Source organism: Gorilla gorilla, chromosome 16 (genome assembly GCF_029281585.2).
Source record: "Gorilla gorilla gorilla isolate KB3781 chromosome 16, NHGRI_mGorGor1-v2.1_pri, whole genome shotgun sequence".
Taxonomy (NCBI): domain Eukaryota; kingdom Metazoa; phylum Chordata; class Mammalia; order Primates; family Hominidae; genus Gorilla; species Gorilla gorilla.
In genome coordinates, this window is record NC_073240.2 from 64,745,688 (window position 1) to 64,764,456 (window position 18,769).

Consider the following 18,769-nt stretch of genomic DNA (forward strand, 5'->3'; position numbering starts at 1 on the left):
GCCGTGATTGTGCCATTGCACCCTGGGCAACAGAGTGAGATCCGGTCTCAAAAACAAACAACAACAAAAAAAAACAGGTTGAGATGTGCTGTAAGTGTAAAATTCACACTGGATCTTGAAGACTTAGTTTGAAAAATAGAATGTAAAATATCTCATTAATAATTTTAAATAAAAATATTATTAAAATCAATTCACCTATTTCTTTTTGTTTAGTCAGTGTGGCAACTAGGAAATTTAAAATTATGTATGTGGTTCACATTACATTTCTATTGGACAGCGCCAATAGGCAGGGTATCTCCTCTAGATCTAACTACTAGTTACAGGAAATACAGGGAACAGAGGAATGAGTTAAAGAACACCATGAGGAAGGAACAAGTCTAATCCAGACTGTGAAACAGGACAAGTGGCCTAGTTTTCCAACATATCAATGGCATCAAAAAAGAGGCAAAAAAAAGAGAAGGGGGAAGGGGGAAGGTGAAAGGGTGAAGAGAGACTGAGATAAGATGGCACATTTGAGCATATGTACCATCTCCCATAGCTGCAGCGCCCCTCTGCTCAGGGTTGAGTAGGGTGTGGCCTAAGGTGGCTGCCTTGGTGTTGGGGACCAGGCTGGTGCACTATTTTCTCAGTGTCTCATGGGTGAGGCCATCCTGTGCCCCATTCTGACCCTTGCCCCCACCTTGGGCAGGTGCTGGAAGCTGGAGCACCCTCCCAGCTGCTGGAGTAACCCTGGGTCTGCTCTGCAGGCTGGGGTCAAAGGGCCAAGATGATGGCTCCAATCCTTTAGTAGCAAAGATACAACTTTCACCTTGGGGTGGGACATGTGAGAGTTCTAGGGCTCAGCTTTTCTTCTTGTGAAACAGGAGTGAAAAAAATAATGCTTTCATTACCAGCTTTGGATGTGAGGGTGGGAGTAAGAGGAATCTCTATGAGATTCTTGATAAAGTCCTTGACATAAACACCGTACATGGTGTCATCATCACGGGTGGCAGTGGTGGAAGGGGGCTTGATTTAGAGTTTATTTGAAGTTTGCCACCGGTGCAATGTGCTTTCCCAAACATTCCCTCACTTGAGCTTGATATCCACCCGGAGGGCATCCTCATTCTCAGATGAGAAAACTGAGGTCTCAGGAGAGCAAGTGACTTGCCCAAGATCACATAGCTAGTAAGTGGCAGGACCAGGATTTAGACCCAGATTTTCTCAGCCCCAGTTCACCATGTGTCCCTCTCACCACAACCCTTCCACATTACAAAGCCTGAGGTGCTAATGCAAAATGGAAAGGCTCAAAGCAGCCCCAGGCACTGGGCAGTCCTCTGATATCCCTGTTCTGCTGCATCCACGCTCTCCTCACAGTGGGCTTCACTATCTATCTTTCTCTCTCCCCAGCTAGATTATTTTTGCTTCCACAGCACCTAGCGCAAGAAAGACATTCAATCAGAAGTTTGGTGAATAAAAGAACAAAGAAAGAAATAAAACATTAAAAATAACAACATGATGTAGAATATTCTGTATCATATAGACAGTGAAGCCTTGGTATTTGTGAAAGATCTGTCCAGAGCTCTCTGCAAATTTTCACATCTGCAGTGCCCCCTCTGAAACACACAGAACCCAGCTCCACCCTTAGTCTGCCAGCCCCTGCCAGGTTGTGTGGGCCTGTGACCTTGGGCAAATATCTAAATAAATAATAACCCTGCAATTCCTACTTTAAATAAAATGCTGCATCAGTGTAAAAGCTTCTTAACTTAGCATTCCCAAAAGCCACTGACACGAAGGCTCGGGTTGAGGGAGGACTTTGGGGTGCAGTAATCAGTCATCTGTTTGAAGGTGAGATCTGGGCAGGAGACCTGGTGAGACATGGTCTCCTTGGGGTGAAGAAGGGAACAGCCACTGTGCCCCCTAGAATCTCCCCCAGAAACTCAGAAAGGTGGGAGGCTGATGACCTGCCACTGTCTAGGCCCTGGATACCCAGGCTGGGACATTCACATTAATGCTCAGTCACCTCTTTTCAAAGCCTAATCAAGGAGCCTGAGTGTCATTTCTTTAGCCTCTAAGACCTCTGCCCTGGAGCCACCCCCCATCTCCTTCCAAGTTTCTTTCCTCTTACATCCCACATCTCTTTAGCTTTAAGATGAAAAACAAAGCCTAACGACCTGGCCTCATCTCTTCTCCTAGTGTTCCCAGGATCATCCCCTTCCTGCAAATCTGACCTTTGCCTCCTTCCTCCCTGCAGGGTGGCATGCCTGCTGGAAATGCTTTTCAGACTCTTCTGGAAATGTATACATGAATGACCTGCACAGGCAGCGATAGGGGAAAAATGCTGCCAGAGCTGCTGGGCCCAGGAAGCTGGGCTTAATTCAGGAAACTGGGAAGCATCACTGCCACCCTGGAGCACTCTGCCAGGCAGTTCTCTGGTATGCAACCACTGCGGTATCGCTTTCCACAGGCTTGGAATCAAGGAGGCCCCAGAGCAGTCAGGGGCCTGTGATGGGAGGCCAGCCCAACCTTCACAGGGAGACTTACATTTTTCAGGGCTAGTTCCACATGTGACATGAGTTAAGCTACTGAAATTTTGAATATATTCTATACCCCATACAGAAGTCAACTTATATGGACAATTAAATCCTTCCCAGTCCTGCCTTCAAGAGTCATGACCAGAGGCAGCTGCTTCTAGGGAGGTCACAGATGGGATAATAACAACTGAAAGGGATTTAGATCAGGGCCAGGCATGTCCTCCTAGTGCTGGCCACTTGAGCAGAAAGCAGGAGGAAGTCCTGCACCAGACAACAGTTGCTGAGAGGGGCAGTGGGATCAGGGTAGACTCATTCATAAAACCTGCAACTGGGCAGCTTTCAACTGAGTAGGTGGATACTAACACTTACTGGGCAAACCCACTAACCTGTTAGGGCACAGTGAGGACCAGGAGGCCAAGACTTCTGACCAGCCTAACAGGAGTCACTAAGTCTAAGCAACAAAAGCCCATGAGGCCGGGTGTGGTGGCTCACGCCTGTAATCCCAGCACTTTGGGAGGCCAAGGCGAGTGGATCACTGGAGGCCAGGAGTTCAAGACCAGTCTGGCCAACAGAGTGAAACCCCATCTCTACTAAAAATACAAAAAAAATTAGCCAGGCATGGGGGCACATACCGGTAGTCCCAGCTACACAGGAGGCTAAGGCACAGGATCACTGGAACCCGGGAGGTGGAGACTGCAGTGAGCCGAGATCACACCACTGCACTCCAGCCTGGGTGACAGAGCAAGACTCCATCTCAAAAAACAAACAAACAAACAAAAACAAAAGCCCAGGAACTCCTCTCCTGGGAGGTCCTCCCTCTCAGAACCTGGCCATACATGGGTTAGGGACAGTCTTGGAACGCTTGGGTCTTCTCCAATCTCATAAATTCTTAGCAGTCCATAGACAGGCACCCTGAGAACAATGAGACAGCTTGGAAGTGAAGGGGGAGACAGAAACGGGACAGAACTTAATAAGCACAGAGGCCCAAGCAAGTCATGGGAGCACCAGCGTGATAACTGATGTTACGGATGGTGCACCTGAGCTCACAAGAAGCCGGCACATAACTGGCTGACCATGAGCCCTGTTGGGAAAAACACAGACATCTCAAGAGCATTTACCTGCCACATCCCCGCCACCGACTCCTAGGGTTCTACAAACAGGAAGAAGCAGGCAATTTCCCCAGCAATTAAAGGCATGCCAATTATAGTAAGAAAGTATCAATTTATAGCTATAAAGATCAATAAATAATGAAACACGTTTCAAAACAAATGACCCAGGGCTGGCATGGCTGCAGGCACACAGCAACACTCCTACGTTGTGGTAGTAATGGTTAACCAGCACCATCTTTGAAAAGTGAGGATATTGAGTCCCAAAAATGTCAGCCTTTGGCTTAGTCATCCCATTCCTGGGGATGTTAGCTAAATCCTCAGGACTTTGCTGAAAGAATTAATTAAAAAGAAAAGGGGAAAATCATGAGAAGAAAGTTGTTTTATCAGTAAGATTTGTAATGGTTAAAAGCTAGGAAATAAAAACCATGTGTCCAACAATAAGGATGCTATGGTTTGACTATTTGTGCCCTACAAACTCGCATTGAAATTTAATCCCCAATGCGGCCGTATTAGGCAGTGGGACCTTTAAGACGTGATTGGGTCGGGGTGCGGTGGCTCATGCCTGTAATCCCAACACTTTGGGAGGCCAAGGCAGGCGGATCATCTAAGGTCAGGAGTTCGAGACCAGCCTGGCCAACATGGAGAAACCCCATCTCTACTAAAAATACAAAAATTAGCTGGGTGTGGTGGTGGGTGCCTGTAATTCCAGCTACTTGGGAGGCTGAGGCAGGAGAATAGCTTGAACCCAGGAGGTGGAGGTTGTAGTGAGCCAGGATCGCGTCATTGCACTCTAGCCTAGACGACAGAGCGAGACTCCATCTCAAAAAAAAAAAAAAGAGGTGATTGGGTTATGAGGGCTCTGTCCTTATGAATGGATTAATCCATTCATGCATTAGTGGATTAACAGGTTACATGGGTGGGACTGGTAGCTATATAAGAAGAGAGACCTGAGATATCCCACTCTGCCCCCTCACCGTGTGATGCACTGGGCTGCCTTGGGGGACTCTGTAGAGAGTCCCCATTAGCAAGAAGGTCCTAATCAAATGTGGCCCCTCAACCTTGGACTCCTCAGCCTCCATAACTGTAAGAAATAAATACCTTTTCCTTATAAATTAACCAGTTTCAGATATTCTATTATAAGCAATAGAAAATGGACTAAGACAAGGGAAATACTGGTATGCAATTCAGTGAAACATATACTCAGTTAAAAGAGAAAAGCCAATTTTTAGAATTATGTTAATTGCGGAAAAAAGTAGAGCAGGAAATTATACAAGTACAATGATTGTATACAAATAGAAAAAGATTGAGAGGAACCACAGAAAAACATAAATAGCTGTGTTTGGGTTGTAGGATTATAAATGTAATTTCTTTTCCATTCCTGCTTAGTTTTTTTTTTTTTTTCTCCCCATAATAAACTTTTTAAGAAGTGGCTCGGCCTTTCCAGCAAGGTGCGCTTGTCACTCTCTGCTGGGAATCAGGATGCCGACTGCGGACCCTCAGCTTCTCTCTGGGTCACGCAGGGCAGGCATCCAGTAGCCCAACCAGCTGGGAGGCCCGTGGGAGAAACATGGAGGACACTGGGAGCTAGCGAAGGGAAGAGCACAGGCAATTCTATACATTTAAACACTGAGATGGATAATTTAAGAATCAAATGCAAGAGTATGCAAATGTCCATCTGCTAGTTAAATCTATATCCTGCCAATACCAGAGCATAGTTCTCAAATTAGAATGATCTCAAATATCAGGTGGTCCACCGAGTCTGTAGGCAGGTTAAGGATGGCTGCCTGCTTTACAGATGAGAACTAAAGCTCAGGGAATTGAGGTGACTTGCCCAAGGGCACAAAATCAGGGATTCCTGAGAGATTCTATCACTCCCGCTACCAGGCAGGTGTATACATGCTTATGAGCCTCAGAACATTCTTTTTTTTTTTTTTTTTTTTTTTCCGAGATGGAGTCTTGCTGTCACCCAGGCTGGAGTGCAGTGATGCAATCTCGGCTCACTGCAACCTCCGCCTCCCGGGTTCAAGCGATTCTCCTGCTTCAGCCTCCCGAGTAGCTGGGATTACAGACACCTGCCACCACACCTGGCTAATTTTCGTATTTTCAGTAGAGATGGGGTTTCACCATGTTAGCCAGGCTGGTCTCAAACTCCGACCTTGTGATCTGCCTGCCTTGGCCTCCCAAAGCGCTAGGATTACAGGCATGAACCACTGCACCAGGCCAGAACATTCTTTATATAGGCCTTGCTGCTTGACTGGACACAGCCACTGTAACTTGTCCACAACCCAACTCAAACTCTATTGTTTATCAGAGCCCCACCTGCCCAGGAGGATACCAGCGTGGCCAGCCAAACCCTAGAGTCTTGAGGTCCTCTATCCAAATTCCATCATGAACTGTGAGGTCTTCTTCCTCTGCTAAGCCAGCATAAGGCCAACCCACCTCACACTCATAGCTGTCTGCACAGGCCGTGTGGACTCAAGTCCTGGTCCTGCCACTTCCTGGCTATAGGCTCCTGTAAGTGTCCTGGCCTCTCAGTGTTCTTGTCTGTAAAATGGGGATAATAAGAGTGTCTGTGTGACAGCATTGTTATGAGGATTAAATAAGGTACAGAAGTACTTGGCTTGCACAATGAATACAAAATAACCTGTCTGCACTAGTAACATATTTCCCTCATCACAGTCTTTAAAGATTGAACAAGACGACAGATACAAAGCGCCTAGCAAATTCTTGGCTTACAGTAGGACTCTCTAAATAATAGCTATTATTATAACAATAAAGGTGTCAATCACAGCACAAATGCAGTGGACCTTCCCCAGGAAAGGGCTGGAGAAGGGCTTCGCAGAGCCCAGAGATGTTTGTACTTCCCCTCCTCATAGTACACAGCCCTCCCTGACAGCCTCCCCTGGCCCCACCCCACCCTCTGTCCCACTCACCCTCCCACATGCTTCTCCAGCCAGGAAAAGACCCCAGTGCAGTCATTTCTTCCCTTTGATCTCCAGGATCCAGTGAAAGCCAGACTTAGGCCATTGCCCTCTGCCCCTGCTATTCAGCAAGCTTGCCCCTCCTTTGGCTCAGTTTCAGGAGGAGGAAGCGGGTAAGGAGGAAGGGGGTAAATGAGACAGAGGGGATCTGCCCACCACTGACTTCACCTCCTCTGGGCTGAGCTTAGGCCTGGTTGCTGCTGCCCCCTGGGGCCTGTGGCTGGAGTTTCCACTGCCCTGCCTGCCCCTGCTGCCCCCCAACCCTGTGGGTCCTGGGGACCCCACTCACAGCTCAAGGATGAGCACCACGTCGGTGCGGTTCTCGTAGACGTCGTGCAGCGTGATGACATTGTGGTGCAGCACCTGCCGCAGGATGCTCACCTCCCGCTCGATCTCCTCCCGGCTCACACCGCGCCGGCTCGCCTGGCTCTGCCGCTTCTTGATGAACTTGGCTGCATACTCAAGCCCCGTGCTCTTCTCCCGGCACTTCTTCACGATGGCAAACTGGCCACTGTGGGGACACAGACCCATAAGATTAGGTCATCACTGTGGTCATTGGGGAAATGACCCCACTGTCAGCTACCAGGTCACACAAATTCAGAGTGATTCTGCCAGGACAGGACAAATCATGCCACCAGTCTGCATCCCCACCTGACGACAACCTGTGGATGAGATGGGGCAGGGACTGGGCTTCCCTTCTGTCCACTCCTTCTATGAGGAATGAATGTTAGTATTCTTAGTCCCAGTGTACAGAGGTGAGCACTGAGGCCCAGAAAGGTTATTGATCAGGATGACATAGCCTTATCATTGCAAAGTCTCAGCTAGAACCCAAGTCTAGGACCCACCAGATGAAATCACAATGTCCATAAGCAGACTGGGCTGGTGGGGATCCGGGTTTGGGTAGAGTTTGGAGAGGAGGCAGCCTAACAAGGTTAATCATCATAGTGGGGGAGCATCACAGTCAGAGGACTTGATATAAACAGAAAGTTGTACAATTAGGAAACTGAGGCATAAGGATAGGTCATGTGACTCGCCTGAGGTCATTGCAGAGTTAATGGCAAAGCCAAGCCTCAAAGTCAGATACCCAACCGGCTGTCCACAAAGCCTCTGAGATAGTTAGAGCAGTCTAGACCATTATTAGTCCCCTTCAGGCACTAGTACCCAGGGCTGGGCTCAGAAACCCTTTACTCCAGGGACAGAGACAGCAACCATGAAATGGAGTCCATGGCAGAGTGGCAGGCAGCCCTGAGCTGGCAGCCCTGAGCCAGCTTCCCTGAGTGCTCCAGGGGCCCTCCCCACAGGGAAGGGCACCAACCACCTGCTTCTGCACCTCAGTTCAGTGACCAGCAAGAGCAGATCTAAGTCCTCAGAGATTTCCCAGTGACCATCTTGCCCAGGGGTCCTCCCGTCCCCTTACTGCCATTTGCCATCGTTGCCCCATGTTTTCTTGTCACCCAAAATACCCACTGCTTGAGTAACTCAGAAAGTTTTCTGGTTCAGCTTAATGGCTCAATAAGGGGCCAGCAGACTCCAGACTTAAGAGGTACACTCTTAGTGGCTCTGGGTTAAAAGCTACATACAGGGAAATGCCTGGGATATTTGCCCCAAATGCAGAAAATAGCAAAATAGCACTGCATCTGAACCACTCCATCATTAGCATCATCCTCAGTGAGACTGTCTTCAAAATACCCGGAGTGGCAATAACAACAACAAAGTCAAGTTCAGCAAGCAACAGATAGATAGGCCAACACTTAGATAGCATTCTATGGCAGCCACTTCAGAGACGTTCCCAAACACAAACTCATGCATCTCTCCATTGCCTTAATCTCCATTCAATCAACACTGTCTGGGCATCCACTCTGTGCCAGGATCTGTGCTAGGCACTACGGGGCAGGGACCAAAGGCACAGACAACAGGTACAGATGGAGCTCTAGGGAAAGAGAAGACCCTGGGGGCTGGACTGGGCAGAGAAGGCTTTGTGGAGCCAAATTTATCTTACATCGTCCACTGACTCTAAATTTTTAGCTATTTCAGTTCCAAATACTGGCTCTGAGCTGTCCACACACTAAGGGCTGACGCAGGTGGAGTGGAGCCAGGCCTCCCAGAGCCAGAGTGAACACATTCAGTGTGAACTCTAACACATATGGTCTCTTGGAGCCACTCTGGGCCTCGAGGACAGCGGGTGCCTTGGTAGGTGCCAAAAAACACTTGACCGAGCTTCCAGGCCCGGGTGGCTCTGAGTCTCAGTGTCAAGGCAGCCACACGCCTCTCCTCTCTGACACCTCAAGCAGCTGCTGGCAGGGCCTGGCATTTCAGAGTCCCTGTGACCTTGTCACAGAAGCCCTGAGTTCCTACTTGACCTGTGGGGAAAGCAAAGCTTAAGGGTGGTAAGGGATACACTTAGGTTTACAGAGCACATATGTAGTGGCGCAGGGCTTGGCTTGGCATCCAAATCCCCCAGCTCCCAGCCCCGCACTGTGTTGACAGCCTTAGGACTTGTGAAAGGGCAGAAGAGCTTTTGTAAACTAGAGCTAAACATTTCAGGCCACCTTGACGTTGTTTCCCCTTCGTCTTATGAGGGAAACAGTGGCATTTTTTTTTCTATATCACATGCCTGAAAAATTCCTCAAACTCTCAAAAAGCAAATGAGTGTTTGCTTTTCCTGCCTGAGTTTTCTCTTTGCGAGACAGCTGTGGCAATGAGTGGTGACCGGGGCAGGCCCACTGCACAGGCATCTTTCCCTCCCCAAACGGAGGTATTTTGAGAGTGGGTGACTAAGATGGCGCCAAATACCACACACCACCACTCATCTCACCTGTCTTCACTCAGGCACAGCCCTCTGCTCAACCTGTAGAGGGGAGCCTCAGAGGGAGCCAAGGCCGCTGGCTGGTGTCCCCCACTCCTTGGGCTGTTTCCAGAAGAGTAGAGAACACCCTCCACCAGACCCAGCCCCCAGGCTTCAAGATCAGGCAGGCCTGGCCTCAGAGACTTATGCTTTCACCTGCTCTGAACATAGATTTGCTCATCTGTCAAATGGGAATCAGGGTTCCCTGCTAGAGAATTGTGAAGACTGGAAATATTTGTAATGTTGGCCCGTGGTACTCAAAAGTGGTTCATGTGAAGGCTGAGCAAGAGACATCCAGAGACATAAGTCACTGATTCAAATGGTCTGGAATGTGAAACCAAGGAATTGGTTTAATTTTATTTATTTTTAGAGATGGGGTCTGGCTCTGCTGCCCCGGCTGGAGGGCAGTGGTGTGATCATAACTCACTGCAGCCTCAAACTCCTGGGCTCAAGCAATCCTCCCAACCTCAGCCTCCCGAGTAGCTGGGACCACAGGTGCGTGCCACACCACCCAGCTTCAGTTTAATTTTAAAAGCACCACCCTACCCCTCCAATGATTCCCACGCACAGCCAGATGTGAAAATAGCTCTATTCCAAGCAAGTAGCCAACTCTTTAAATCCTAGAGCAGTGGTTCTCAACCCAGGCCACACATTGATATTGCCTGGGGAATTTTAAAACTCCTAGTGTTTAAGTCTCACCCTGAGAGATTCTGATCTCCTGGGTTTGGGCCTGAAGATGGGGCTATTTAAAAGCCCGCTGGGTAACTGACATGCAGCCAGGGCTGAGAACCACTGACTTACAACAGCTTTCTGATTATCTCCATTTCACAAATGAAGAAACTATACCACTGTTACTCATACTAGTTCCTCATTTTCAGTATTACACTTCCCCATAGTTCTCTGATCTGATCATTTCAGGAAAGGAGTAAAGAAAGGGAATCAGAGGGGAGGGGTTGTCTCTCCCATCAGCATGATTTTTGCTTGAGGGGTTCACCAGTCTAACTGCTGTGTTATGAATATGCAAATCAAGGCAGAAGATTACTCCAGCTTTTGGAGGATAACAGGAGTGAAAATTTGCAGTCAGGCACTCCCTGGCCACTGTACTCAGCAGATGCACAAAAGCAGAACCTGAGATGGCTCTAGTATGCCCATCAGAGGGCCCAGCCAACCCAAGGGCAGGTGAAGACAGTGACAGCAACAGGCCTTTTTCTGCACACAGAAGGCTCTGCAGCCAGAAGTTGAGGCCCCACAGTGCAGGAGTCGCCAGCTAGGCTACAGGGATGATGGGTGGGAGGCGAGGGCCTGTCTACTTTAGGACAGAGCCACCCAGAATGTCATCCAGGGAGGGAGCAGAAGCAAGCAATTCAACCTCTAATGAAGGTCATTGCTAACACTAAATCAAAAATGATGGGAATACTGGAATCTGGTATACATATGCAAAGCACACATATTCCAGTATCTCTGCCCCCCATAGCAACAATCAATACCTATGCATGGTCTACTGCAGCACGGGCTGGTAGGAGGCCCGATTCCTGGTCCTAATCTGCTATCAAAGTTTCGTGGGCTTGACAGGGAGCTGCCTTTTCAGTTCATGTTTCTCCATCTGCCACCCCAGGTCTCATCTTAGAAAGCTTCCTGTCAGAAAGCTCCAAAGAGCCTTGGACAACTCTAAACAGGAATGAAGCCCTTTCTCTTCACTCTCCAAATTCCTAACTCTGGGCTGGTGTCAGGAGACTGGGAGTCTAGTCAGAGCCCTACCACTAACGAGCCAGGACCCTGGGCAGCCTGTTCAACTCCCCAGGCCTCAGTTTCCTTCTTTGTCACATGGGGACGATAATACATGCCCTGCCCACTTCCCAGGGTTGTTTGGGAAATCATGAGGTAATGTCTGAGATAGGACTTTACCATCCAGCCTTGCAGAAGAGCACGAGGTGTGGGTGGGTGGGAACTCTGTGCCTGAGACTGGCTTGCAAAAGTCACGTAGGATGGTTTCGTGAGGGACAGTAAATCCTCAAGATACAGAAAACACCCCGCTTCTGCCAGCACACTCTCCTGCAATTCTGTCAGGAACACACCCCTCTTCCCAGGCAGAGGACTCAGCTCCTCACTCACTCAGCACCTGGGAGGACAAGTGGGCTGTGTCAAGATCAGTGTCACTGGCAGATGGGCCTCATTTCCAAACTTGTCAGGCCCCCAGGTGCCACCTCATAAGGGCTCTCTAGTTGTCTGCCCAGGACTCACATGAAAAGGGGTATACCTAGAACAGCTTCTCAGTGCTCAGAAATGTCCCCAACCTCAGCTCTTAAGGTTCATGGAGGAGCCTGGCTTAATCCCCACCACCCAAAGTCTTCACTGTCAAGGGTAAATAAACAGGGCATGAACCAAATGTCACACCACGGGATCGATTTTGTATAGCAATGTGAACATTACAACATTTACATCCAGCTTTTCCTTTTTTTTTTTTTTTTGAGATGGAGTCTCGCTCTGTTGCCCAGGATGGAGTACAGTGGCGCAATCTTGGCTCACTGCAAGCTCCACCTCCTGGGTTTAAGTGATTCTCCTGCCTCAGCCTCCAGAGTAGCTTGGATTACAGGCACCCGCGACCATGGCTGGCTAATTTTTTTGTATTTTTAGTAGAGACGGGATTTCACCATGTTGGCCAGGCTGGTCTTGAACTCCTGACCTCAAGTGATCTGCCTGCCTCAGCCTCCCAAAGTGCTGGGATTACAGGCATGAGCCACCGCGCCCGGCCAGCTTTTCTCTTAATGAGCTAACTTCATATTCATTCTCTTTTTCAATATTTGCAAGTATCATTTTTAGTTCCATTTCACAGATAAGAAAACTGGAGAGGTATAGTGGCTCACATCTGTCATCCCTTTGGGAGGCTGAGGCGGGGGGATCACTTGAGGCCTGGAGTATGAGACCAGCCTAGCCAATATGGTGAAACCCTGTCTCTACTAAAAATACAAAAATTAGCCAGGCATGGTGGTGCAAGCCTGTAATCCCAGCTACTTGGGAGGCTGAGGCACGAGAATTACTTGAACTCAGGAGGCAGAGGTGCCAGTGAGCCGAGATCATGCCACTGCACTGCTGCACTGCAGCCTGGGTGACAGGGTGAGACTTTGTCTCCAAAAAAAAAAAAAAAAAAGCCAGGCAAGGTGGCACAACCTGCAGTCCCAGCTACTCAGGATGCTGAGGTGGGAGGATGGTTTTCAGCCCAGGAGTTTGAGGCTACAGTGAGCTATGATCATACCACTGCACTTCATACCACTGCACTTCAGCCTGGGCGACAAGCAAGACTCTGTCTCTAAAAAAAACCCAATAAAAAAAAGAGAGAGAAAACTGGGCTTAGAGAAGTAAAGTGACTGGCAATTGGGCCAGGGAACAGGGCTAGGACACAGATCCATGTCACTGACTCCGGCTACAATGAGGCTCTCGAGGTAACTGAGCAGTAGTGTGTACCAAGTAGTGAGGAGAGGGGCCCATCCCAGAAGAGAACAGTATTCGACATTGTTTCAAATTGCTGGCATGTGGTGATAGTAAAAAGCAGACTGATTTTTACTCGATTTTATTATCGGTTTGTTTGATTTATTTATACATACATACATACATACACACACACATACACACACATACATACATACACACACTCATACATAGTCTCGCTCTGTTGCCCAGGCTGGAGTGTAGTGGTGCAATCTCAGCTCACTGCAACCTCCACCTCCTGAATTCAAGCAATTCTCCTGCCTCAGTCTCCCAAGTAGCTGGGATTACAGGTGCGCACAATTATACTTGGCTAATTTTTGTATTTTTAGTAAAGATGAGGTTTCACCATGTTGGCCAGGCTGGTCTTGAACTCCTGGTCTCCAGTGATCTGCCCGCCTCGGCCTCCCAAAGTGCTGGGATTACAGACATGAGCCACTGCGTCGGGCCTATTATTGGTTTTAAATTCTCAAAAGGCAATATACCCCTTACGGCCTGCATCAAGGTAGACCACTTGCACTGCCACCCACCCTCACCCTCTGTGGTAAGCCACAGCCAACCAGACTTGTTCTGTCAACTACCAGGGCCAAGCTGCTAAAGGCTTTGAAAGGTCTATGGGCTGGGTGTGGTTGTTGTAATCCCAGCACTCTGGGAGGCGGGAGGATCACCTGAGGTCAGGAGTTTGAGACCAGCCTGGGCCAACAGGACAAAACCCCATCTCTCCTAAAAATACAAAAATTAGCTGGGCATGGTAGTGCACACCTGTAGTCCCAGCTACTCAAAGGGTGAAGCACAATAATTGTTTGAACCTGGGAGGTGGAGGTTGCAGTGAGCTGAGATCACATCGCTGCACTCCAGGCTGGGTGACAGAGCAAGACTCCACCTCAAAAAAAAAAAAAAAAAGAAAAAGAAAGGTCCATGGATTGAGTGGGTCTACCTCATTCCCTCTCTTAGTCGATACTAAAGTGTCCACAGATTGAGTGATGTACCCCTAAGTCGCCAGTCTATCCAGGTGGAAATGAGGCAGAGCTGCATAGAACGCAGGGCCCCAGCCAAGGGACAAGATGCCACCAGAGGTGAGAGGTACCAAATGGGAAGTGTTCCAAAGCAGAGGGTCGCGGAGACTGGCTTCCTCCTCCTGCTTCCCCACCGCAGACACTGCAGTTCCTCTTTCCACACTGGAGAACAATGAGCCGTGATTCCTCTGGAATTACCCTGCGAGGTTTCAGGGCCATAGGGCAGGGATAATGCTTAGGAACTTCCAGCCAAGGACCTTCAGCCAATGTGTCTCAAAGGCAGGAGCAGCTCAAAGCCGTAGTCCACAAGAACCAGGTCAGCCTGATCCCGGAGGACCCATACCCACATCCCACAGCCACAGCCTGCCTGGGGATGATGTCACTGAGCCCCCTCGCTACTCCTCTGCCTGGCCAGGCTCCACTGTGGAGCCTCTGTGGCTGACCCTGTCCTTATTTCCCACCCTTTCCCAACACATCCATCTTCCAGCCAGGCCACTCCGAATCCCATGAACAAGAGGCAGAAAACACTTGGGGACACATTCCCCAAGGTCAGAGCAAGCAAGGGACCAGATATTCAGGAAACCAAAACAGAGTGAAGAAATATAACGTTATCTGAGGTCAGAGCAGGAAACAGGTCAGGGTTTTAGGCCAGAGAGACAAGGGTAAGGAGGAAAAGTTTACCAAAGCCAGGTGGGCAGTGCGCTGGGAACTAGATGGGCATGACAGGAGTGAGAAACACGCAGGGAGCAGCAGCAAAGTCAGCAGCAAGTGGAGAGTCTGGAACAACAGAAACGCCAGCCAAGAACCTGCAAACAGAAGAGGGCACAGGGCTGCCCAATATGACTCTTCTCCCAGCTAATGACCCAGGCCCCTCGTTTCACGAGCCTGTTTCCCCTCCCTGACCTTGTTGCTACTGTCTTTCTAGTTCCTTGACAATGGCTTTGAAATTTGAGGTGTGGAACCCTCTCTCAAATCTTTCACCGAAGTCCAATATGTAAAACAGATGAAAAGCTGTGCTTCTTTTGGAGAGGCATCCAGAGCCCACCCACTGACCGCCCCCACCCATGAGGCCTAAAGGGGCTTCAGGGAACCCCAAAAGCTCCAGGGAACACAGTTTGAGAAGTACTGCTCTATAGCATGGAAGCATAGCATGCTCTAGATGATCCCAAAGAAGTTTCAAATCATAAATGAAAATGAAAAACAGAACATGCAGATGCTTCTCAGTATTATCTAGTCTTTTAGGAAGTCACTCCAACCAAGCCGAACTCAGGGTCAGCGGTGAGGAGCACATGTAGGCTAAGTACCAGGAGCCAGAGTCTCCAGGGAACTGACTCCTGACCTATAAATGGCCCCTGTCCACAAAGTCACAGGTGGCTGCTCTGTATGGGCCTGCAGCAGCTGCTTTTAGAGGCTGGCTTGTTTCATTCCCAGGTCCTACAGACTAACTTCCTTCCTCTAGACATTTTTTTGTTGTTGTTGTGGGGGACAGAGAGTCAGAAAAACTAAAGCACAAAAAGGAAGGAATCACTTAGCAGGGCCAAGTTGGGCTAAAGTATGACAACTATTTTTTAACTTAAGTACATTTTTGATGCTGTTGTCAAAAGAGCTCAAGCCTGCAAGTCTAGGACCTGAAATAAGTTAGGCTCAATTAAAGTTTGACTTGGCTATGTAAAGAAAGATTTTCACTGAAAATATAGCTCAGTATCCTCTGATATTTCCCTTAGTCTAGAGTCTAGATTCTAGACACTAAACATGATGTAGGTTACTGAGGAAATGCTGGGCTTGGAAGGTACCACCCACCACCCACCCACCTGCCCATGTACTCACCCAACCATCCACCCATGCATCCTCCTGTCCACTCACCTATCCATCTGTCTCTCATTTACTGATCATTGTCCTAAGTGCTGTAAACAAGACACACCTCACAACTTGAAAGGCTTATATAGTCTATTGCAGAGATTAGACAAACGCAGATGAAAAGGAAATATAGCCTGGGCATGAAAGAACTATCTGCAACAGCTGGAAAGGCAGGGAGTGATACACAAACGCTTCATTCTGTGGAGGCCCCAAATAACCTCTCACCTTCACTCCCTCCCTATCAGGTTGTGGCCACTTTCTCAAGGAAATACATCAGGAAGCTGAACCTGCCCTTTCCTTTCCTCCTTGTGGGAGCACAGGGAAGGAGAGAACAAGCAGTCAAGGGACCAGTCATGCTCAGTTGGGTCAGGCACCCTTCCCACCATCTGAGTTCCTGACAGTCAGATGTATGTTTAACAAAAGAACTTCAACAGAGCAGGTCAGTTTGCTCCCTCCTAGAAATGCCAGCCAGGCCCATAGCCTGGGCAAAGCCCAGGAGACAGAACCAAAGGATAATACCTTAAAAACAAGCTTGTGCTGCCATGCAGGAAAAAGACTGCAGAAAGAAGATGGGAAAATCCAGGATGGTTTGAGGCTCTCCTATTACTGTGGGGGTACAGGATTACCCCTCACATAAAATGGTAAAGTGAACCATTCATGTTCTAGAATACCTCCCTCCCCACTTGCCCTCCCCTCTCCTGCATCCAGCCCGCCTCCTGTGAACTTTCCACCTCTTCCTGGCCCACAACCCCCTGTGATCCTTCCCATAATTCATGTAAGGTGACAAAGGATCCCTAAAGGTTATCCTGACCTCCCTCCAAAGAAACACCTTCACAGTTTAACACTATTTGTGACCAAGAAGGGGCTTTAATAGTGGCAAGTTTAGGCACACATGGGGCAAAGTGGTAAGATGACTTGGAGATAGAAAGGTCTTTTTACTTTCCCAAGATTCACATTAAACAGGTGGCTCTGCAGAGGGCCATGTGTATCTGTGTATGTGAATATGGATGGTGTACAAATCATAACCAGTTATTTCTTGCCCATTTTTTTTCTGTCCACCAGGATCTTAAGGCCTGAGAGATTCTTGATGTAAGAATCTTGTTTTTCACTGATATAGTCAGCTCTTAGCCATCTAGGATGGATGGTCTCTGTTTCTCAAAATGTTTGTGAATTTTTAATCCCATGTTTATTTCTTCACCATGACTTGAAAATGCCCAAGATTGCTTGCCTCTCCCAGACATTCAGGGCTGTGAATGGGGAAGACTACATATCACGGGCAAAGTACAGGGTTAGGGGTCCTGGCTCTACCACCAACTTCCAAGCTTCCTTTTCCCTTGGGGCCTCAGTTTTCTCATCCAAAAATGAAGGATTGGACCAAGATATCTCTTTCAGGTCCTCATCCCAATCCCTGTTAGAGCCTCTGATGCAGGTCAGTGTGTGACATACTGTATCACAGGTATCATATGTTTCATATTGATACATATGAAACATTCCACAGACACACAGGGTGGTTTCTGGGTTTCCTACCGCACAGGGCCCAGCCATGGGTCCAGGCTACTGACATTGATCTGTCACGTGTCAGCCAACTAAATTTTCAAAGACAAAGGAGGACCAGGGCTTCAGGCAAGGAGAGCAGATCTCAGGGACTATCTTCATGGCCAGGAAAATGCTGAACTCTCCAAACACCACAAAAGTATTTCTATAAGAAATGACCTGGGCATTCATCTTGGCGCTCAACTATCAGCCAGCCTGTAAGAGCCTGGAGAGTAAGAGGTGTTATCTTCATAACTCATACAGGGCCCACCTCAGCACCTGGCACAAAACAGGTATTCAGCCAGTGTTTGTAGAAATGATGATCTAAGCTGAAGAACCGGGAAGTGTGATAAAGGGCCTTGTCACCCTTGGCTGGCCCCCAGTGCAGCAGGAACCCTTCATTGGCAGACTCACTTACAAATAAAACATTCTTGATTGTTTTTGATTAGAAAAAGAAGAATGTTAAAAGAAAAGGAAGGAAGGAAGGAAGCAAGGAAGGAAACACACAAAAAGGAAGCTAAAAAATGTTCCTTAGTCCCACCTTTCTGAGATAACCATCGTTATCATCTTGGTGTCTGCCCCTCAGATGTTTTTCAGCACATACTGAAATCTTTTTTTTTTTTTTTTTTTTTTTTTGAGACGTAGTCTCCCTCTGTCGCCCAGGCTGGAGTGCAATGGCTCCATCTCGGCTCACTGCAACCTCCGCCTCCCGGGTTCAAGCGATTCTCCTGCCTCGGCCTCCTGAGTAGCTGGGATTACAGGCACCCGCCACCATGCCTGGCTAATTTTTGTATTTTTAGTAGAGACCAGGTTTCACCACATTGGCCAGGCTGGTTTCGAACTCCTGATCTCAGGTGATCTGCCCACCTCAGCCTCCCAAAGTGCTAGGATTACAGGCGTGAGCCACTGTGCCTGGCCTGTTCTTTTCATTTTTTAATGTAAGTGAGATGGTACTGTAGATACTATTTTGAAGCCTGCTTTTTAAAAATTCTCCCCTTAACAATAGATCATTAACATCTCCTCATATAATTAAAAATTATTTTAATATCTAATTTTAAATGGCTGTATAATATCATATTATATACAGGTAAACCATGGTTTTTAAAGCAAATTCTCAATTTTGGACATTTATATCATTTTCAATTTTTAATATTATGATACTGTTATAAATACACACATGTATAAATCTCTGCATACATCCCTGGTTGTTGTTGTTGTTTTCTTTTTGAGACAGGGTCTCACTCTGTAACCCAGGCTGGAATACAGTGGCACTATCATAGCTCATTGCAGCCTCAGCCTCCCAAGTGGCTAGGACTATAGGCGCCCACCACCACACCCGGCTATTCCTTTTTCTTATTACTTGTAAAGGCTCTTTATGTATTTGTGATATTTAACCTTTTGTCAAATATGTTGAAAAGATTTTCCCTAACTGATT

General features: G+C 48.0%; 1 protein-coding gene across 5 annotated transcripts in view; it reads right to left on the reverse strand.

Annotated features, from left to right (window-relative positions):
* The window catches only part of DAPK2 (death associated protein kinase 2), a 139,446-nt gene that overhangs the window by 69,575 nt on the left and 51,102 nt on the right, over window positions 1–18,769 (reverse strand). For 4 of the 5 annotated variants that reach the window (XM_031002530.3, XM_063698588.1, XM_031002529.3 and 1 more), the window contains exon 3: window positions 6,890–7,111. In XM_031002530.3, coding sequence (XP_030858390.1) covers window positions 6,890–7,111 — 222 coding nt within the window. Of the gene's footprint in view, window positions 1–6,889; window positions 7,112–18,769 lie in introns of those variants that run through there. The other variant, XM_063698589.1, reaches the window with a different exon arrangement.